The sequence below is a fragment of the Hemitrygon akajei genome, chromosome 16, assembly GCF_048418815.1.
Source record: "Hemitrygon akajei chromosome 16, sHemAka1.3, whole genome shotgun sequence".
Taxonomy (NCBI): Eukaryota; Metazoa; Chordata; class Chondrichthyes; order Myliobatiformes; family Dasyatidae; genus Hemitrygon; species Hemitrygon akajei.
Window position 1 is genome coordinate 75,243,294 of NC_133139.1, and position 23,976 is coordinate 75,267,269.

Below are 23,976 nucleotides of genomic sequence, written 5' to 3' on the forward strand. Positions count from 1 at the left end.
GATGTGCTGTTTACGGTCTAGCGATGTAAATTTTCTCTCCTCAGTCAATAATTTTGCACATTCAGATAACTCATGTGATTGGGGTGGTCGGAGATCTGATGATTTATCGTACAACAAAATTTGGTGTGATTACTGTCTGTGATTAATTTTGATTCTAGAATGGGCCTAGAAGCCATCACCCTATATTGGACAGGACTTCTTGTTTGTAATGCTGAAACCGACTTTACAGACTGTGAGCCAATTTCAGCTGGTGGACAGTGGTATTGCATTTAGTGTTATAAACTTGAATCAGTTCTTGTCTTTAAATTAGCTAAACAGAATGAGAGAACTAAAATCTGCTTCCTCTGACATCGTACTGGGAAAAATGAACGTTAGACTGTGAGAAAAGAGAATAAAGATTCTTTAATTTGTGGTATCAGAATAATGTTAGAAGTGTCTCCGAGCTGACCGAATATAATTTGCTGTGCCCTCTACATGACATAATTTCCCTTCCTAGAATGGATCCCACATCCACCATTCTTTATCAAAATACTGCCTTCTAATGATGTGAACAATTCCGGCAGCAGCTGAGCTCTCAATCTGTTTAATGTTGTGCATTGTAATACATTGGGTATGTCCTCATGATGTATGGAGTGCAGTAAAAAATCAATTTAATTTGCTTCGAAATGCAAGGAATTGTTTTTTTTTATTATTTTGTGCTCTGCAACTTCAAAGCTTTAACAGACTTCAAATTTAAAAGTGAATCAGCATGAATGTGTTGATGTTTTGTATGTCTCAGAAAGGAGAATAGTGCAGGTGGAGGTCAGTAGGCAAATCCGGGCGACTCCCATCGGAAATGCACCAGCCAATCGAGTTGCAATTACAAGATACACGCCATACCACTCGCAAAAACATATCAGAGCATTGGATAAGTGAATTCCATGCCCCTGCCACTCCAAAAATTTTAAATGGCGAGTTCGAGGTCAAACCTCCAAATCTAACATTTACCCCCCACTAAATGCATTAAACTCACCCACACGGTTTGTTAAAATGAGTCCAATATGCTCTTCTAAGACTCCTCATGAATTTCTACACTCGGGTAACTTTCTACTCTGTATTTCCTACTCCACACAACAGCCTACCTAAGCCTCAGAGAGATTTCTTTGCAGGACTTGCAATAGTCAAGTGCATCCACTCTGAACTATTTTCATTTCTACATATGTTGCAGAAATTAGTGATCTGCGATATACACAAATCCAAAGCAGTGCCAGCTTAATGCTTTCAATCTAGGACAACTTTCATATTCTTATAGACATTATCCGTCTCTAATAAGGCCAGAAGGTTTTGGCGTGATCAATACAAATGACGGTTATATTTGTAGATACTGCGGGTGTCTTCAAGAAGTACTTATGGTATTATTTGGAGAGAACAAATAAATCTTATTGTCGTTGAATAGCCTGTGATGCACAGTAATGAAGCTGGTCGACAGATAATTTTTTTTGGAAGGTATTTTATTTTCTAAATTTACATGCAAATATGCATATGTGGAGCTTCAGCAACCCCAACAAGCTATTTAAGAGTATGCATATGAAGATGTAATTTTTTTTCAAGCAACATAATTTTAAATTATCAGGCAGTATTTGCAATGCAGCCCAATTATGCCTACAACTTTGCAGATTAGTCTTCATATATAAAAGAATTGAATATAGAGAGCTGCTTGTTATGTCGAACTTCTGTAAGACATGACTGACACCTAAATTGGAGCATTGTGTGGAATTTGGGTTATTTACCTACAGAAAAGGTATAAATAAATTTGAAAGAGAAAGGAGAAAATTAATAAAGAATTTGCGTGTCTGCAGGACCCGAGTTGTGTGGAAAGATTGAATAGGATAGGACCTTACGTCTTGTAATGTAAAAGATCGAGGAGAGGTTTGCAAAAGGCTCACAAAATCATGAGAGTTGTAGATATGGTAAATATAAGCAGACTCTTTCTATTGTGGTTGAGTGGACTACAACTAGGTGTCACTGTTTAAGCGTGAAAGGTGAAACGATTAAAATGAGCATGAGGGGAAATTTGTACTCTCAGAGCTTCATAAGACCAGAGGACATATGAGCAGAATTGGGTCATTTAGTCCATCGAGTTTGCTCCACCATTCCATCATGGATGGTCCCGGATCCCACTTACTACCATACACCTGCCTGCTTGTCAGATCCTCTGATGTCCTGACTGATCAGGAAAAGAGCAACTTCTGCCTTAAGTATACAGACTAGGCCTCCGCTGCAGTCTGCGGCAGGGCATTCCACAGATTTATTAAACGCTGTCTAAAATAAACCCTTTTTACCTCTGTTCTAAAGGGTCGTTCCTAATTTTGAGGTTGTGCTCTCTAGTCTGGGTACCACCACCACAGGGAAAACCCTCTCCACATCCACCCTATCTAGTCCTTTCAAAATTTGGTAGGTTTCAATGAGATTACCCTGCATTCTTCAATTTTAGAGAGAGTACAGGCCCAAGGCTGCCAAATGTTCCCCATGTTAATCCCTTAATTCCCGGAATCATCCTCGTGAACCTCCCCTGGAGTCGCTCTATTGACAACACATCTTTTCAGAGATATGGGATACCTGAAACTTTCAGTATCTCAGTATCTTTCAGTATCAGGAAAGATACTTAAATCTTACAGGAAAATATCATAGGATCTTTAAGCTACCGCATGTGTGACTCGCTATCTAGCAGCTGAAACTCCAAGTAAATGACATTCTCTGCCTATCCATTTCTACCCTTCTTGTTATTTTCTCGAAGAACTCGATCTGATTTGGCAAGCAAGATTTCCCTTTATAGAAACCATTCTCTCCAAGTCTACATAAATGATCGTTGACCTCCGTAAGGTCTGGTTGACCGCTCGCCATGAACAGAGCCAGGAACCCCAAGTTTCTTGGCGTATACTTTACTGACCATCTCACCTAGTCCCTCAACACCACTTCTTTAGCCAAGAGAACACAATGGCGTTTCCACTTTTTGTAGACGCTGTGGCATGCGAAGATCCCCCTGCCCCATTTTCACCACGTTTATCGTTGCGCCATCGAGAGTGCACTGAGCAGCTGTAGCATGGTCTCTATGGGAATAGCATGCATTTGTTGCAAGATCTCACACTGGATAGTGAGGACTGCTGAAGCGATCATCGCATTGTTCAGTGTACATATCTGAACCGTAGCATGTGCATTGTATCCAGCTGTGTGAAAGGCAACTTACATCCTTCCCACAATCTTTTTGACACCCGCAATCAGGCAGAAGATACGATAGAATAAGAATGATAACTGCCAGATTGTTGGAAGTCTTAGCACCCTGCTACCACCAGCACACTTGTACATCCTGTCTGAATGCCTTATCATTACACCCCCTACTCCCCTCCCTCCACACTCCCAGATTCATAGACACACTCTCATCACACTGGTCACATTTATCTTTAATTGCTGTTGTTTAACATATTTTACTACTGCTTGTTTTTATTATAATAATATCAGTAACATTATACTGACGTACATAAACATATACCTTGCACTGCATGGCAACCTGTTAATCTTCATGCAGCGCCACTCTAGAATGCTTAGAATATTATTTTGTGACTGTATTACTGTGTCGTTACTAAATATGCAATGTGTGACTATACGGGTCGTCATATATTTGTACCTTGTCTCTAGCAGAATTACGTTTCCTTGAGCTGTACACATGTGTATGATTGTCTGCAAATTAGGAACTTGAACTTGAAGGATGAATCCTGTCTCAAACTTGGGTCATTGGTAGTGTTTTCTGATATTCTGCTGTTGTTGTAGTGTGCATTTCAAGGGGTATTATTAAACCTTCGGTTTTCTTTTACAGTGGTTATGATCCTTGTCTAGTAAAATTCTAGTTGAGATTTTGCGAGGTAACCAAAGCCATAAGACCATAAGACATAGGAGCAGAAGTAGGTCATTCGGCCTATCGAGTCTGCTCCGCCTCTCAGCCGTGGCCTGATCCAATTTTTCCAGTCATCTCCACTCCCCTGCCTTCTTCTCATACCCTTTGATGCCTAGGCTAATCAAGAGACTATCTATCTTGGCCTTAAATGCACACACTGATTTGGCCTCGGCAGGTGACTAGTGGCAACAAATTCCATAGATTTACCACCATCTGACAAAAGTAATTTCTCTGCATCTCTGTTCTAAATAGATGTCCTTCAACCCTGAAGTCGTGCACTCTTGTCCTAGGTTCCCCTAGATGGCGAATAACTTTTCTATATCTAATCTGTTCAGATTTTTTAACATTCTGAATGGTTCTATAAGATTCCCCCTCATTTTCCTGAACTCCAGGAAATACAGCACAAGAGCTGCCAAACGTTCCTCATACGGTAAGACTTTCATTCCTGGAATCATTCTCGTGAATCTTCTCTGAACCCTCTTCCATGTCAACATATCCTTTCTAAAATAAGGAGCACAAGTCTACATACAATTCGGAGATGTAGCGTGACACGTCCTGTCCTTTTTCGTTGTAGCACATCTGGATTGGACTATGATATGAACGTATTTTACATTGAATCGGTCAGTTTAATTCTACTGTCATTGTTGTGAAAAAGAAATCCCGTGAGATGCCTTCAAACTTTTTGACGCATAATGAGGGAAAAGCATATTTGGCCGAATATTTTCTAACGTCTTGCTTTAATTCTGAATGAAACAGGGTAATGTGTTGACAGCATCTTACGCTAACCAACTTATGTAGATGTGCTCAACACTCATTTCATCTTTACCATTATTTTCAATTACATTAATGAAGAATATCATCATTCATCAAATCATTCGAGACTGAAGACAGGATGCACTAGCAGGGAAATAAAACCACACTGTCTAATGTGATACCCTCATTTAGTTGCAGGAATCAATAAGACCCCTAGCGCCATCGCTGGATTTCGGGACGAGATTTTGCAGCTGAATAACAGTAAGTTTAACAGTGATCAAATAAAATATCTGTCCTATTTTTTAATTTGAAACGATATGAATGTTGATGATGTTCAGTGTGACGTAGATAGCTAAAATTGCTGCAGATAATCCTACTTATGCCCCAAACTCCATTGTCAAACCCAATCCTGCTCATTAGCTTATCACCTGGAAATTTTTCTTACTGTATACCTTAATGTATCATTCCACAAGGACAAAGATCTTGAGTTAAAATTGTGTGAAAATAATAAATAAAAACAGAAATTTTAGAAATAGTGACGTGTTAAACATTTCCGTCAAAATAGAAGAATAAATGTGCAAGATCTTAAATCAGAACTGTGAAAGAGAAAGGAGAATAAACAAACTCTTTCAAAGTTTCAGAGAAACCCGGGGAATTTGCACCAGAGGAATAGTGTTTCATTGAGCTGTATACATGGGCATAATTGACTGACAATTAAGAACTTGAACTTGAACTTGAAGGATGACTCCTGTCTCAAGCTTGGGTCTTTGGTAGTGTTTTCTGATATTTTTGTTGCTGTGCATTTTTGAATTCTTTACGTTTTATTTAAGGATAATCATCATGTATGATAGCACTTTAGATGTCTTCATGTATTGTTGTTCGGTCCTCTCTAATTTACGTTTAAGTTCCAACTGTCCATAGATAATTCCAATTGATTCTACTGGGAGCCTTGCAGCTGTCCAATTAAGTATCTTTGGACGGTTTTCTATTATCAGAATGGTTACCTGTAAGCTAGTTAAGAGTCCGGGTTTTCGGTAGCTGTGCACGAACTCCTTCATTCCCTGCAGTGTATTTAATGGTGCAGTACCAATCCCTCGGTTTTTGCGATGGTCCCGCTTTTTGCACCGTGAAATTTTGGCCGAGATATTCCTAGTTACTGAGAATTAACCAATGCATTGTACGTTTTACTATTTTGTTTTGTCTATTTTGTGAATCAAATGCGTAGTCTTACTTAACCCTCTCGTAGTCTCTGTATAACCCTGCGCTTGGGTCTGAAGATACAGCGTGACAGTATTTCTGAGTCATTCCTTGCACCAGCAGGATTTGACATTTAGTCAATTTTGATACAGCAATGTGCTGCAGGTAACCGGCACGAACAGATGTTGCTAGAGCTGGCTGCGTCCTTCAAGACCTTCCCAGATATCAAGGAACCAAGCAGTCAGGTGCATCCCTGACTGGGCTAGGCGGTGTTGAAAGATCGTCGAATCTGCCTAGTCTCGAACGCTTTGTTGGGAACCCAGGTCTTGCGCTGGGTACCTAACATAGTGGTCGCTGGTCTTCCAGCTGCTGCCTTTCAAGTTGGCCACTGGACGGACTAAAGATGCATACATAAACTCCCTCCTGTCGGGTAAGGCTCCGGTGTTCCCTAAGGCATTGTGGGAGAGAGATCCTTCAGAATATTCGAACATTGGCATGTTCGTGAGAGCTATGAGGTGGGTCTGCTTATTGTCCCTCGATGGGTATTAGGCGACTGGTAGACTTCACAGTATGTGACAGGTACTTGTGAGTGGGAGGTATAGAGAAACCATCATCGCTGTGTTCTACAGCTATCTGAATGAAACGCTCAGGGACGAATTGATGGCCCGTGAACCAGTCCAGGAACTGGTCGGACTGATTAACTTAGCTATCCAACACGATATTCTAATGTCAGAGTTGCCAGAGGAGGCGTCGCCTTGAGTTCCCCAGATATGTCATAAGGTCTGCCTCCCAGAAGCATTCCGAGTTTCCGAGTTACCCGTGGTTTCCAGTCTGCCTCTCATATCCCGAATTTGCGACCGTTGATGATCACAGATGGCGCCGCACCACCGCTCTATCGGCGCTATGATTGTGCCATAGAGCTATGGAAAGGGACCTACCCGGAGGAAGACGACTTCCCTACTAGCAGCCAAAGGCTGGCCATGTACAAGTAGATTAGAAAGGCACTCTCCTCAAGGTTTATCAGGCCATATTATCCGGCGGCAGCAGGGTTCAGTTTTACGACCAAAAGAACGTGAAACCAAGCCTGCATGGATTATAGAGACTTAAACAAATTAACAGTGAGTAATCGGTACCCCTTGCACCTAATTAACACAGCATTTCGATTGTTTGAAGGAGCAGCGATTTGAATAAAACTGTATCTGACGAACGCCTATAATTTAATTTATATTCGTGAAGGGGAGGAATGGAAGACTGATTTGATAACCCGAAAAGTCAGTACGAATCATGGCTATGCCCTTTTGGCTGACGAATGTTCGAGTTGTGGTCGAAACATGCATTCATGACTTTCTGAGGAAAATGCTTAAAAATTCATGTATGTGTACTCGATGACCGTTTAATGAAGGTGGTGTTCGCCCATAGGATGCTTCAATATTCATCATTGGGTATGACCCCTTTCGAATATCCTTTTGGGTTTCCGTATCCCCTCATCCTGATCAGGAGGCTGATGTCGGGGTCCACACGACAGAGCAACTGTTTAGATGTGCAAACAAATTTGGTTCAAGGCCTCAGAGACTCTTAAACAGAGTTAGACCCGACAGCAGGATATGCCCAATAGAAAGAATTTGGGTCTCTCTTTCTATTTTGGTCAGCAGGTCGATTTTTCAAATGAGGATTTTCTGCTCAAACTAGAATGGCAGACATTAACTCCCCCACTATATCGTTCTCTTTAGAGTCTGGGGAACATTATCCTGGTAACATACAAGTTAGAAATTTCCCGTCCTATGAGAACTCATCCCGCCCTTCATTAATCCAAACTGAAACTTTAACTTTGTGGTCCCTTAGCTCCGAGCACTCCCACCCCTACCCCGAATGTTCATAGGCGGTGAAATGGTCTACCCAATCTGTAGAGACTGCTGCTGAATTCATGAAATTAACAGGACACTTGCAATATTGGGTAGACAGGGAGGGATATAGTACTGTGTTACGGTGTTGGGTAACTTCCAGGGATATTTTTAATCCAGATTTAATTTCAGAATTGCATCGTTTACACCTCGATATTACTGGTCCTTTAGGAGCCGGCTGTAGGGGGAGGACTTCTGTCACAATTTCGGGTAGTACGAAAGTTTGTATTCTCCATTTTGTTTTGTAATATCTTCGTTTTATTAATTATACTCATCACGTATGATTGCGCTTCGGACTTTTATGATGTGTTATAGTTAGATCTTCTTGGTTTATATCTAAGTTGCAATTGTCTTTTGATAATTCTCCTCAAGACTTTTTTGGTGTATAATTAAGTATCCTTGAAAAGCTTACCTAAAACTTGTCAGTAGACTGGGGTCTAATTAGGTGTACAGAGATTCTTCCATGCCCTGGAGTGTATTCCAAGAGGTAGTGCTAAACCCTCGGTTTTCTTATTGAATGGTCCTGATCCTTGTCGAGTAAAGATCAGACCGAGTTTTTGCGAGTTATCCAGGAGACCAGAAAATATAGCAGCAGGGTTAGGCCATTCGGCCCATCGAATCTTTTCTGCCATTCTATCATGGGCTGGTCCAATTGTTCCAGTCATCATCACTCGCCTGCTCTCTCCCCAAACCCTTGGATACCCTGGCTAACCAAGAACCTATCTGTCTCAGCCTATAATACACACAATGACTTGGACTCCACAGCCGCTCGTGGCAACAAATTCTGACTAATCTGTCTGGATCTCTTTGTTAAATGGATGTCCTTCAAGCTTGAATTGCGCCCTCTTATCCTAAACTCCCCTACCATGAGAAATAACTTCGCCATATCTAATCTGTTCAGACATTTTAACATTCGGAATACTTTTATGAGATCCCCTTCATTCTCCTGATCCGCAGGGAATACAGCCCAAGAGCTGCCAGATTTTCCACACACGGTAACTCTTTCATTCCCAGAATAATCCTCGTGAATCTTTTCTGAACCCTCCCTAATGTCAGTAATCCTTTAAAAATAACGAGCCCAAAACTGCACACAATACTCCAAATGTGGTCTCACGTGTGCCTTATGGAGCTTAATAATCTCATCCCGGCTCTTGTATTCTATACCAACAGAAATGAATGCCGACATTGCATTCGCCTTCTTCATCACCGATTCAACTTAGGGGTTAACCTTCAGCGTATCCTGCACAAGGGCTCCCAATTGCCTTAGCCACTCTGCATTTTGAATTCTCTCCCCATCTGACTAAATGTCTGCTCGTTTATTTGTTCCACCAAAATAGTTCACTTGCCACTTCTTTGCCCAATCCCCCAAACTAGTCTCTAAAGTCTCTCGGTTTCCTCAACACCACCCACTACTCCAGCCATTTTGTATCATGGGCAAATTTAGCTACAAATCCAATAATCCCATAGTCCAAATAATTGACACACTTCGTAAAAAGCAGCCGTCCCAACACCAACCCCTGTGGAACTCCACTAGTAGCTGGCAGCCAGCAAGAACAGAATTCTTTATTCCCACTCATTATTTTCTGCCGATCAGCCAATGCTCCACCCATGCTGGTAAATTCCCTATAATGTCATGAGTTCTTATCTTGCTAAGCAGCCTCATGTGCGACACCTTGTCAAAGGCCTTCTGAAAATCCAAGCACACTACATCCCATCCACTGCATCTCCTTTCTCTACCCTGCTTGTAATTTCCTCAAAAAATTGCAGTCGGTTAGTCAATCAGGATTTTCCTTTCAGGAAACCATGCTGGCTCTCTTGTCATGTGCCTCCAGGTATTCCGTAATCTCATTCCTAAAGATTAATTCCAACTACTTCATCAACCACTGATGTTAGGCTAACAGGTCTATAATTTATTTCCTACTGCCTCCCTCACTTCTTGAATAGTAAAGTAACATTTGCAATTTTCCAGTCATTGGGTATCATTCCAGAAAATATCGCTTCCTGACAGACCATTGTCAATGCCTCTACAATCTCTCTAGATACTTCCTTTTAAACCCGAGGGCACATTCCATCAGGTTCATGCGTTTTATCCACCTTGTAAGTTCCACTGTTTTCTTTGTCTTTTTAGTTCATTAAATACCTAAGACTGTTTAACACTTCCGAATATCTTTGTGATCCTTCATTTGAATTCGCAGATATAGCGCGTCATTTCCTAGCCTTTTACATGATAGGACATCTGACTTGGACTGTGATATGGATGTATTTTACATTGACTCTGTCAGTTTTATCCTATTTTCACTCTTGTGAAAGGAAGTTTCGTGAGATTCTTTCAAACTTTCTGATGCGAAATAAGGGAAACGGGTATTTGGTCAAATATTTCCTTATGTTTTACTTTAATTCTGAATGGAACAGGGTAATGACTTAACGACCTCTCACGCTGACTGATTCAATATCTGACGTATGCAGGTGTGCTCCATATACATTTCAGGTTTATCATTATTTTCAATCACATTGATGATGATTATCATCAGTTGTCAAATCATTCGAGACTGAAGACATGATGAGCTAGCTGACAAATAAAACCACACGATCTAACCTGATATCCTTATTTAGTTGCAGGAAACCACGAGAAGGCACTTAGCGCCTTGGCTAAACATCAGGACGAGATTTCGCAGCTGAATATGAGTAAGTTTAATAATTATCATACAAAATATCGTGTCCTTTTTTAATTTGGAAGCGATATGAATGTTGATAAGGGGCAGAGTGGCATAGATTGCTAAAATTGTTTCAGCTAATCCTATTTATGTCCCAAACTCCAAAGTCAAATCTAATCCTACTCATTTGCTTGCCTCCTGGAAAATTTTCTTACTTTATGCCCCCAGCAGTTGGTAATTCACATCACACCACAAGGACACTGACCTTGAATTAAAATCGTGTGAAAACAATAAATGAAAACAGAAATGTTTGAAATTGTGAAGTGTTCAACATTTCCGGTCGAAATAGAAGAATAACTGTGGTAGATCATTCGTCAGAATTGTGAAAGAGAGAGGAGAATAAACAGATTATTTCGAAGTTCCAGAGAAACAGGAGGAGCGACGTCAAGGCCGAAAGTACTGCCTCCATGCCCAGGAAATCGGGAAGTTGTGCCATTAATATGTTTGTCTATATCTTAATCTAGAAAAATAGCTTTGTCCAGCGACAGAACCGGATATCGAAAGTTTTGAAAGGAGGGAATTTCTCTCCGGTCCACTGACCAAACAGAGATGTCAGCAGAGGATTGACAAAGCGAAAACGAGTTTTGACTAACGTACAATCGGCGGTTAGGATTGATTATCAAGACCAAAATAAAGGAAGGCAGGGACAAGTTCATTGTCACATCAGCCGTTATCTGAGTGGACAGAGTCAGAATGGTTTGATTGCAGCTTTAGCTATTCGAGGCGAAAACAAGCTTGAGTCAGAGAAAGCAAAGTACTAAAAACTAAAGATTAAGTTTCATTTCCTTCACTTCTTTATATGTGCTTAGCTAGGATAATAGAGGTGTCAGACAAGTCAGTGGAATGCTCTTCTTGCAGGATGTAGGGAGACATAGTGTCCTCCAGAATCCTTTCCGACCACATCCAACTTCAGCTTCCACACAATCCGCGTTAAGGAATTGTATGATGAACTAGACGAACTCCGGATCATTTGGGAGGCTGAAGAGATGACAGATAGAGCATGTAGAGAGGTAGTTACTCCCTAGGTGCAGAACACAGGAGATTGTATGACAATCGGGAGGGGTAAGGGGTTAAGGAACCAGTGCAGTGTGTCGTTGTGGTCATTTCCGTCAACAACATATATCAGCTTTCACACTGGCGGGGTTAGGGGCTGACCTACTAGCCAAAAGTCACAGTGGTCCAGTGTCTGTGACTGAGTCTGGTTCTGCGAGTCAGCTTTGAAGGGGAGAGAATAGGCATGTTATGGTGATGGGTGATTTGTTAGTTAGGGGAACAATCAAGAGCTTCTGTGGGCGTGAGCGAGTTTCGCGTATGGTATTTTGTCTGCCAGGTGCGAGTGTCCACGCTATCTCCGATCGAGTCCTTGGGATTCTTAAGTGGAAAGGTGAACAGCCAAAAACCCTGGTCCATGTTGATACGAATGCCATGGGTAAGATTAGTAACGACTGTATAGGTTTTTCACGGAATTAGGTGTTAAGTTAAAGGGTAGGACCTTCAGGGTTGTGACCACAGGATTGCTATCTGTGCCTCGTGGTAGGAAGTAGGAAGATTATACAGTTTACTATGTGGTTAAGGAGTTGGTGTAGGAGGGAGGGTGTAAGAGATTCAAATCGTTGTTCTCTCTTCCAGGGCATGTAGGATATGTACAGGTGGGACGGTTTGCACTTGAACTGGAGCGGAACAAATATCCTAGCGGAAAGCATTGTTAATGCTGTATGACAGGATTTAAACCAGAGCTGCAGGGGCATGGGAACCAGAGTGTCAGAACAGTTTGTGGAGAGCATGCAGAGGCAAATGTTGGTAAGAACTCAAGCAAAGCTAGCGAACAAAATGTTGAGCGTGGTGTGACTAGTTTCCTGAAATGCACGTTAGAACCATAGAACATTACTGCACAGAAACAGGCGTTTTGGACCTTCTTGGCTGTGCCGAACCATTTTTCTGCTTAGTCACACTGACCTGCACCTGGGCCATTATCTCATTGCAAAAAGTATCTCAGGAAGGACAGATGATAGTGCTGAAGATGAGATAGCTGGTTTACAAACAGAGGCTCTGTGTTGTGAGTGGAGGCTCTTGATAGGGTAAAAATTCAGTAAACAGGATGAGCTGCAATGTTAAAGGTGGGCAAGATCGAAAAGGGTGAATACAGGACAGAACGTGTTATGTTTGAATGTGCTCAGTATATAAAGGGCGGTAGTTGAACTTGCAGCAATGTTGTAGATTGGCAGGTATGATGTTCTAGGCATCTCTGAATCACAGGTGAAAGGTGATTACAGCTGAGAGCATAATGTTCAAGAATACACATTGTATCCCAAAGACAGGTAGGAAGGCGTTGCTCTGTTGGTTTAAAAAAATGAAATCAAATCATTACAAAGAGGGGACATATGGTTAGGTGGTGTTGCATATTTGTGGGAAGAGCTAAATAACTGCAGGGATAAAAAGACCCCGATGGGAAATGTATACAGTCGCCCAAACAGTACTAAAGTCATGGCTCCGGTTCGCCGTTCCACTTTAACACTTCTTTCTCCCTGATCATGCCCCAATTTCAGTCAATTGTTGCTAGTTACCCAATAATCGTGCAGCTGGCTTTCATTAGAGACTGGGAAATAAATACGAGGACGACTCTATCACAGGTTGCCAGTTCGTTGGTCAATTCTCGTGTGATACTTCGTTCCCTGTTCCGATTAGAACCGTTAGTTCTAAGTTCCGCTCTAGGTTCTAGTGAGTCCCTGTGAATCACGACTCCTTGTCAAGATCCCTCTGTTTCCTGCTCTACGTTCAGGTCTAAGCCAGCCTCCCGAACTGAGTAGACGTGCCAGTGTCCTGCACTTGGGTTCTCCTCCATCGTCCCCGTGTAACAGAACGAACTGGCCAGAATGAACCCAGCGGACATTGACCCGGTGCAACAGGCCCTCGTTAGGCAGGGCTCCCTACTGGGCATACATGAACAATTACTCAGAGAAGTCATGAAAGATCTTCGTGCCCTATCCGAGGATGTAAAGGTCAGTGAGCAGGTTGAGCGGGTATCCGCTCCCCCTACTCTGTCCCTTCCAAGAACCCAGTCTGACCAAACCACACAGCCTGGGATGGGTACGCCCCTGGGCTCGGCAACACAATCACCTCGAGAGCCTTATGTACCCGGACCGGATCCTACGCTGGGGACCTAGGGAAGTGCCCGGCTTTCTTACTGCAGCGCTCTCTGGTTTTTGACCAACAGCCACGTACGTACAGCTCAGACAGATAAAAAATTGCGTACATCATGGAGCTGTTACGAGGGGATGCCTTATCATGGGACACCGGGATCTGGGACAACCGGCCAGAGGTCTGTTCGTTCTTCTCCACCTTCGTCTCCGAAATGAAGAAGGTTTTTGAACAGCCCATTCGCGGGAAAGACGCCACTAGGCGCCTTCTGACTCTCTGTCAGGGCTCGCGAAGTGTAGCGAAATACTCCGTAGAGTTCCGAATATAAGCGGCCGACTCTGGGTAGAATGACGAAGCACTACAGGAAGTGTATGGACGGGGTCTCTCTGACAAGATAGAAGATGAATTAGCGGCCAGGGAAGACGTGAACAGCCTGGACTGTTTGATCTCTCGAGCCACCAGGGTAGATAATCGACTTCGAGAACGTCTGAGAGAAATGACCGGTCACCCCGCTCCTCGGGTCATCCTACGGCCCCCCTTACCATCTTCGGCAAGCCTCTCTTCCCCGTCCGCTCCTAGTGCAGTCCACGCTCCAACTGCTCTGGTGAATCAGACGACACTCCCTTCAGTATCCCATGCCCAGATGCAGATCCAAGCTACTGTAACCTGCAACCAACAGTCTCTGCCCTTGTCTACCTTGATAGACTCCGGTGCTGAGGGGGATCTGTTGAAGTAAGACATAGCTGCCCAGGCAGGAATTCCTCGGGAGCCGTTGTCTACCCCTCTGGAAGCCCGGGCACTGGACAGAAGACATCTGGCTCAAGTCACTCACCGTACTCCACCACTGAAGTTGATCCTCTCTGGGAATCATCGGGAGCAGATACAATTTAACCTAATCTCCTCTCCTCAAGCTCCGATAGTACTTGGATACCCCTGGTTGCGCAGCCATAATCCTTGCATTGATTGGTCTACCGGGAGGATAGCCAGCTGGAGCCCGCTTTGCCACGCCGCCTGTCTGCAGTCGGCCCTATCCCCTAGGAAGGATACAGCGACCTCGCCCGTCTTTGAAACCCTCGACTTGTCCAGAGTTTCCACAGAATACCACGACCTGGGACAGGTATTCAGCAAGCAACGTCCTCTTTCCCCGCCTCCACACCACTCGTATGACTGCGCTATCGACCTTCTCCCCGGGGCCTCGTTACCTACCAGTCGCCTGTATAACTTGTCCCGGCCTGAGAAAGAAGCCATGGAGAAATATATTAGTGAGTCTCTCGCGGCGGGCATTATTCGACCCTCATACTCCCCGGTGGGCGCTGGATTATTCTTTGTGGGGAAGCTTTATGGCTCTCTCCGTCCCTGCATCGATTACCGAGGCCTAAATCATATGACCATTAAGAACAAGTACCCACTGCCTCTTATAAGTTCTGCGTTCGAGCCAATTCATGGAGCCGCCATCTTCTCGAAGTTGGAGCTCTGAAACGCCTACCATTTGGTCCGGATAAGGGAGGGGGACGAGTGGAAGAGGGCTTTCAATACCCCGTTAGGCCACTTCGAGTACTTAGTCATGCCTTTCGGCCTCACCAATGCCCCTGCAGTTTTTCAAGCATTGATTAAAGATGTACTAAGAGACTTCATTAACCGCTTTGTGTTTGTCTATCAGGATGACATCCTGATCTTTTCCAGCAGTCCCCAGCAACACGTGCATCAAGTCCGTCAAGTCCTGTAGAGGTTGGGGAGAATAAATTATTCGTAAAGGTGGAGAAATGCGAATTTCACGACCCCTCGGTCAGCTTCCTAGGTTGTATCATCGAAAGGGGACAGGTGAGAGCTGATCCCGAGAAGATCCGGGCTGGGGCGGAGTGGCCAAAACTCACGGACCGCAAGCAACTCCAACGGTTCCTGGGGTCTGCGAACTTCTATCTTCGGTTCATCAGATACAACAGTCAGGTGGCGGCTCCCCTTACCCGACTTAACTCACCTGCCACCTCTTTCCTATGGAACTCCGAGGCGGACTCAGCATTGGCCGAACTGAAGAGGCGTTTCACGTCTGCTCCCGTTCTTATTCAACCGGACCCCTCCTGTCAGTTCATTGTGGAGGCTGACGCCTCTGACTCCGGGGTGGGAGCGGTACTGTCCCAGCGTTCGAGCCCGGATCAGAAACTACATCCCTGTGCTTTCTCTCGCCGACTGTCTCCCGCTAAACGAAACTACGACGTGGGGAAACGGGACCTACTAGCGGTCAATCTGGCGTTGGAAGTGTGGAGGCATTGGTTGGAGGGGGCAGAACACCCATTTATCGTCTGGACAGACCATAAGAACCTTTAATATATTCAGACCGCCAAACGCCTGAATTCCCGCCAGGCCCGTTGGGCATTATTTTTTGGCCGGTTCAGGTTCTTCCTCACCTTTCGTCCGGGATCCAAGAATGGGAAGCCCGATGCCCTCTCCCGCCAATACGTTTCCGAGGAGGATCTTTCCAACCTCGAGATCATTGTAACGTTCTCGGTCGGGTGTGACGGAACCCGAATTAAACGTCGAGGTAAACCGTAGTCAATGAAAACAAGGTCGCAGTAAGATTAACCATTTACTGTTCACTCTTCACATTAACGTATGGTGAAAACTGTTGATAAAACAATACAAGATTGGTACAGTATTTGTTTCCTTCTAGATATCACATTTACTTCATGAATACTTGCAAAGGTAAAACTACAATAACTACATTACATTAAAGTGCAGCATACAGTCAGAATCTACCTACTCCATTGACTGCTTTAAATACACTTCAACACAAACTATCCCGACTCTTTAACTAACGAAAACATAAACCTTATCGACCGTCGTTACTTTCAACATAATCAGCGTTAACATTTTAATTCAACATATCGATTATCTCATGACTGACAGCATTGCTTTCACTGTGTTTCTGGTGCGTAGAAAGAAAACTCTGCTTGCGCTGAACTGGCACATGTCTGGCCCCCACCCTTGCTTTTATCCCAAACCGGTATTTTCCCACAAGACGCGGCGAAACCGGATGTGACGGCATCGCATGCCGCGATATATTACAAATGAATTTTACTTAAACAATCCTACCTTTAACTAAAAAATGCTAACAAACGAATTACTAAGCGAAAATATTATAAACTAAATAACTGCCATAAAGGCAGCGCAACCATTCTTCCACCATCCTGTGCACTGGCTGCGCTCACCTAGGAGGTCGAGTCCAAAGTCAAAGAGGCCCAAAGGACGCAACCAGACCCAGGCACCGGACCTGCCAATACACTCTTTGTACCCGATGCTGTTCGATCACAGGTTCTACAGAGAGGGCACACTTCTCGCTTCGCCTTCCATCCGAAGTCGATCGGACCGTGGCCCTCCATGGACGCTGACACCCGTTCCTATTTTCCGCATATTCAGTCTGCGCCCGTGGAAAAGCCTCCCATCGGCCACCTGCGGGATTACTCCGCCCCCTACCTGCACCTGGGCGTCTGGTCCCACGTCGCTTTAGACTTCCTCACCGGTCTAACTCCTTTCCGCGGAAACAGAACTGTCCTCACCGTGGTAGACCGATTGACCAAGGCGGTGCATTTTGTGGCCCTCCCTAAACTCCCATCCTCGCAAGAAACCGCAGATTTTCTAGTCCGCCACGTCTTCCACCTCCACGGAATCCCCGCGGACATCCTCTCCGATCGGGGTCCCCAGTACGTCTCGCAGATATGGAGAGCTTTCTGTCGAGCCCTAGGAGCAACGGCCAGCCTGTCATCCGGTTTCCACCCCCCAGACGAACGGGCAGACAAAACGAGTCAACCAAGACCTGGAGGCGACGTTACGTTGCGTAAGGGCAAACCACCCGTCAACCTCGAGTGACCATCTCCCGTGGATTGAGTACGCCCATAACTCCCTAGTGAGCTCTGCCATTGGGAGATCCCCGTTCGAGTGCTCCCTTAGGTACAAACCCCCGCTGTTCCTCGATCAGGAAGAAAAGATCGCGGTACCATGGGTTCGGGACCATGTTGATCGTTGCCGGAAGGTTTGGGTGGAGACTCGCAAGGCCCTACCCCGATCGACAAACCGAAATAAGAAAACGGCCGACCGACACCGCACTCCAGCACCAGAGTAGCAACCGGAGCAGATGGAGTGGCTTTCCGCCAAGGACATCCCGCTCAAATGCGAACCTAGGAAACTCGTCCCCCGCTTCCTGGGACCATTCAAGGTCGAATGGATTATCAACCCCACAGCGGTCCGCCTCACCATGCGTATTCACCCAACCTTTCATGTGTCTCTCATAAAACCAGTCTCCGTCAGCCCTTTGTGACCCCAGCTGTGACTCCTCCCGCTGCCCGGCTCATCGACAACCATCCGGCATACACTGTCCAACGATTGCTAGACGTGCGCCGTCGGGGCAAGGGCCTCCAATACCTGGTGGACTGGGAAGGGTACGGTCCTGAAGATCGTACCTGGGTCCCCCGCTCCTTTATCCTAGACTCTTCCGTCATCCAGGACTTCCATCGGGACCATCCAGACAGGCCTGGAGGAAAGCCCGGAGGCTCCAATTGAGGGGGGTGGGTACTGTCATGGTTACGGTTTGCCATTCCCCTTTAACACTTCTTTCTCCTTGATCATGCCTCAATTTCAGTCAATTGTTGCGAGTTACCGAATAATCGTACACCTGGCTTTCATCAGAGTCTGGGAAATAAATACGAGGACGACTCTATCACAAGTTACCAGTTCGTTGGTCAGTTCTCGTGTGATACTTCGTTCCCTGTTCCGATTAGAACCGGTAGTTCTAAGTTTCGCTGTAGTTCTAACGATTCCCTGTGAATCCCGTCTCCTTGTCAAGATCATTCTGGTTTCCTGCTCTGCGTTCAGGTCTACGCCAGCGTCCCAAACTGAGACGACGTGCCAGTGTCCTGCAGTTGGGTTCTCCTCCGTCTTCCGCATGTAACAACTAAAGTTGTGGTCTACAAATTACTCTGGAAGATAGACGATGCGCGCCAAAAGAGCAATGTTACAAAAGTCTAAGGGATTTCAAAATGCAGGTAAATTGCAAAAATCAGGTTCGTGCTTCATTCCAGGAGGGGGAAATTTCCTGTGAGCTTCCATGATGGGGTTTAAACTGGCTCGTGATTAACACCACTAGGGAATGGACTATGCTCGATTGGGTGTTATGCAAAAACCAGAATTGATTAATGAGTTTAACTTGAAATAACATAGAGCATATAGAACATAGAATAGTATAGCACATTACAGGCCCTTCGCCCCACAATGTTGTGCCGACCCTCAAACCCCGCCTCCCATATAACCCCCCACCTTAAATTCGTCCATTTACCTGTCTAGTAGTCTCTTAAAGTTCACTACTATATCTGTCTCCACCACTGACTCAGGCAGTGCATTCAACGCACCAACCACTCACTAAGTGAAAAACCTTCCTCTAATATCCCTCTTGAACTTCCCTCCCCTTAACTTAAAGGCATGTCCTCTTCTACTGAGCAGTGGTGCACTGGGGATGAGGCGCTGGCTGTCCACTATGTCTACTCATCTTAATATCTTGTACACCTCTATCATGTCTCCTCTCATCCTCCTTCTCTCCAAAGTGTAAAGCCCTAGCTCCCTTAATCTCTGATCATAATCCATACTCACTAAACCACGCAGAATCCTGGTAAATCTCCTCTGTACCCTTTCCAATGCTTCCACATCCTTCCTATACTAAGGTGACCAAAATTGGACACAGTACTCCATTGTGGCATAACTAGTTTTATAGAGCTGCATCATTACATCGTGACTCTTAAACTCTTTCCCTCGACTGAGAAAGCAAACACCACATAAGCTTTCAACTACCCTATTTACCTGTGAGGCAACTTTCCGGGATCTGAGGGCATGTACCCCCAGATCCCTCTGCTCGTCCACACTACCAAGTATCCTGCCATTTACTTTGTTCTCTGCCTTGGAGTTTGTTCTTCCAAGGTGTACCACCTCACACTTATCCGGGTTGAACTCTATCTGCCACTTCTCAGCCCACTTCTGCATCCTATTAATGTCTCTCTGCAATCTCCGACAATCTTCTACACTATCTACAACACCACCAACTTTTGTGTCGTCTGTAAACTTGCCAACCCACCCTTCTGCCCCCTCATCCAGGTCGTTAATAAAAATCACAAAAAGTAGATGTCTCAGAACAGATCCTTGTGGGACACCACTATTCACGATTCTCCAATTTGAATGTACTCCCTGCACCACGACACATACCTTCTTCAGGGAAGCCAATTCTGAATCCACCTGGCCAAACTTCCCTGCATCCCATGCCTTCTGACTTTCTGAATAAGACTACCGTGTGGAACCTTGTTAAATGCCTTACTAAAATCCATGCAGATCACATCCACTGCACTACCGTCATCTATATGCCTGCTCACCTCCTCAAAGAACTCTATCAGGCTTGTTAGGCACGATCTGCCCTTCACAAAGCCATACTGACAGTCCCTGATCAGACCATGATTCTCTAAATGCCCATATATCCTATCTCTAAGAATCTTTTCAAACAGCTTTTCCACCACAGACGTAAGGCTCACTGGTCTATAAGTACCTGGACTATCCCTACTACCTTTTTTGAACAAGGGGACAACATTCGCCTCCCTCCAGTCATCCGGTACCATTCCCGTGGTCAACGAGGGCATAGAAATCCTAGCCAGAGGTTCAGCATTCTCTTCCGCCGCCTCGTGGAACATCCTGGGGAATATTCCGTCTGTCCCGGGGACTTACCCGCCCTAATGTATTTCAACAACTCCAACACTTCCTCTCCCTTAATATCAACATGCTCCAGATCATCAACCTCACTCATATTGTCCTCACCGTCATCAAGTTCCTTTTCAGTGGTGTATACCGAAGAGAAGTATTCATCGAGGACCTCGCTCACTTCCACAGCCGCCAGGCACATCTGCCCACTTTCATCTCCAATCTTTCCTACCTTCACTCCATGTCATCCTTTTGTTCTTCACATAATTGAAGAATGCCTTGGGGTTTTACTTTACCCTACTCGCCACGGCCTTCTCATGCCCCCTTGCTCTTCTCAGCCCCTTCTTAAGCTCCTTTCTTGATACCCTATATTCCTCGGTAGACCCATCTGATCCTTGCTTCCTAAACCTCAGGTATGCTGCCTTCTTCCGCCTGACAAGATTTGCCACTTCACTTGTCACCCATGGTTCCTTCACCCTACAATTATTTATCTTCCTCACCGGGACAAATTTATCCAAAACATCCTGCAAGAGATCCTTAAACATCGACCACATGTCCATTGTACATTTCCCTGCAAAAACATAATCCCAATTCACACCCGCAAGTTCCAGCCTTATAGCCTCATAATTTGCCCTTCCCTAATTAAAATTTTTCCTGTCCTCGTGATCACTGCCTCCCAGATGTTCACCCACTGACAGATCTGTGACCTGACCCGGTTCGTTATCTAATACTGGATCTAGTGTGGCATTGCCCCTAGTCGGCCTGTCAACATACTGTGACAGGAATCCATCCTGGACACACTTAGCAAACTCTGTCCCATCTAAAACCTCGAACTAATCAAGTGCCAATCGATATTAGGGAAGTTAGAGTCACCCATGATAACAACCCTGTTATTTTTGCAACTTTCCAAAATCTGCCTCCCAATCTGCTCCTCGTTATCTCTGCTGCTGCCAAGGGACCTATAGAATGCCCCCAGTAGAGTAACTGCTCCCTTCCTGCTCCGCACTTCCACCCATACTGACTCAAAAGAGGATCCTGCTACGTTACCCAAAGTTTTTGCAGCTGTAATAATATCCTTGGCCAGTAATGCCACCCCTCCTCACCTTCCCCCCCCCCCCCCCCCGCCATCCATTTTAAAGCACTGAAACCAAGGAATATTGAGAATCCGTTCCTGCCCTGGTGCCAGTCAAGTCTCCGTAACGGCCATTACATGATAATTCCATATATGTATCCAAGCTCTCAGTTCATCACCTTTGTTCCTGATGCTTCTTGCATTGAAGTACACACACTTTAGCCCTTCTACCTTACTACCTTTATACCTTTTATTCTGCTGCTCTTTCCTCAAAGCCTCTCTATATGTTAGATCTGGCTTTACTCCATGCACTTCTTTCACTGCTCTATCGCTCCGCGCCCCATCCCCCTTGCAAATTAGATTAAACCCTCCCGATCCATGCTAGCAAACCTACCAACAAGGATATTGCTCCCCTTCGACTTCAGGTGCAACCCATCCAATCTGTATAGGTTCCACCTTCCCCAGAAGAGATCCCAATGGTCCAAAAATCTAAAACCCTGCCCCCTGCACCAACTCCTCAGCCACGCATTCAACTGTCATCTCCTCCAATTCTTACCATCACTATCACGTAGTACTTGCCGCAATCCTGAGAACGCCACCCTTGAGGTCCTGTTCCTCAGCCTTCTGCCTAGTTCCCGAAACTCACACTTCAGGACCTCGTCCCTCTTCCTGCCTATGTCATTGGTCCCAACATGTATCACGACTTCTGGTTGCTTTCCCTCTCGTACCAGGATGTCATTCACCCGGTCAGAGACATCCCGGACCCTGGCAGCCGGGAGGCAACAAACCATGCGGGTTTCCTTCTCATGTCCGCAAAATATTCTGTCTGCTCCCCTGAGTATATAACCCTTAGGGGAAAGTAATTATGATACGATCGATTTCACACTTGAATTTGAGAAGAGGCTAAAATCGGATATATCAGTGGAGTAAAGGGAATTACAAAGGCCTGGGAACTGGGATGGCCAGAATTGCTTGGAAAATAACACTGGTGGGGATGATGGTAGTGAGCCAAAGTTTGTAGTTTCTAGAAGCAAACTGGAAAGCACAGGACATATGCATTTGCAAAGAGGAAGAAGTATTCTAAGGGCAAGATGACACAACCGAGGCTAAAAGAGAAGTCAAAGCCAATAAAAAAGCCAACAAGTGGGCACATAATAGAATAAAAATTAGTGGACAGTTGGGGGATTCGGAAGCTTTTAATTCATCAGAAGGTAACAAAAATAATTAAGAGGGTAAGTAAAGACGGAACATGAAAATAAGGTAGCCAGTCAAAAAATTATTCAGGTACGTAAAGTATAAAAGGGAAGGGAGCGTGGAGATCTGCTTAATAGAAAACGATACTAGAGGCAGTTCAGGTGCTGAACGTGATGGTTAACGAGGCATTAGTAATGAGCTTTCAAAAATCACTAGATTCTAAAATCGATGCAGAAGAATGGATAATTGCTAATGTCAATCCAGTGTTCTACAAGGGAGAGAGACAGAAGGTAGGACACTTTAGGTCAGTTAGTCTGAACAGTGTTTGGGAAGATGTTGGAGTCAATTATTAATTAGAGTTCTTGCGGTACTTGGAGGCGCATCATGCAGTAGACTGTAGTTAGCATGGCTTCCTCAAGGGAATATTTTGTCTGAGAAATCCGTTGGAATTGTTTGAAGAAATAATTAGCAGGATAAACAAAGGAGAATTGGTTGATGTCGTGTACCTGGATTCTCAGAAGGCCTTTGACATGTTGTATCAAGAAAGATTAAAGCAGTGGCTGATTGTAAGGAGGCAAAGGGTGGGAATAGAGCGAGCCATTTTTGGTCAGCTACCGGTGACTAATGGTGTTCCACAGAGTTGGGACCGATTCTCTTTCTGTTATATGTTAATAATTTGGACAATGGAATTCATGGCTTCGTTGCAAAGTTTGCAGATGAATTGAAGATAAGTGGAGGGCCAGTTAGTTTTGAAGAAGTTGAAAGCCTACAGAAGAATACAACCCGATTAGAAGAATGGGTTGCGAATTGGCAGATGGAATACAGTACCGAGAAGTTTACGGTCATGCACTGTCATAAGGAGTTCGTTGGGAGTGGACCCAAAAGCAAAACACAGACACTGAACTACCTGGAACTGGACTAGGCGTGAGAAGGAAGCAAGGAAAGTGGGGAAGAAAGGACACTGCACATGACACCGGCCCCGGATGAGACAAGAACTTTGGGCCTGGGCTAGGACCTGACGAGAATAGGGAACCAGGACATGGAACAAAGGACTAGGAGCCTGGGCTTGGACTCCGAGCAAGAGACTGGACAAAGACCCAGAACCTGGGTCTTGACTCGAGCTCGGACTCCAGAACCCGGCGAGGACAAGACGTGGCTACAGGACGAGGAGAGGCACAGGGCTTGACGTGAGACTCCTGGACCGGACAAGGGAACCTCAACACAGGTCGAGGGAACTCCAGCACCGGGGTTGGCAAGGTACTCCTGTGCTTGGCGAGGCATATGGACAAGACGAAAACACAGAGCCTAGGTCGAGGAAGAGACAACTGGACTGGACGTGAGTCTCCTGGA

At 45.0% G+C, this 23,976-nt stretch overlaps 1 protein-coding gene across 1 annotated transcript in view; it reads left to right on the top strand.

The window, feature by feature from the left end:
• LOC140740194 (CD209 antigen-like protein C) overlaps positions 1-23,976 on the top strand; it is a 55,351-nt gene that overhangs the window by 11,350 nt on the left and 20,025 nt on the right. The window contains exons 4-5 of the mRNA XM_073069209.1: positions 4,877-4,945; positions 10,396-10,467. Coding sequence (XP_072925310.1) covers positions 4,877-4,945; positions 10,396-10,467 — 141 coding nt within the window. The remainder of the gene's footprint in view (positions 1-4,876; positions 4,946-10,395; positions 10,468-23,976) is intronic.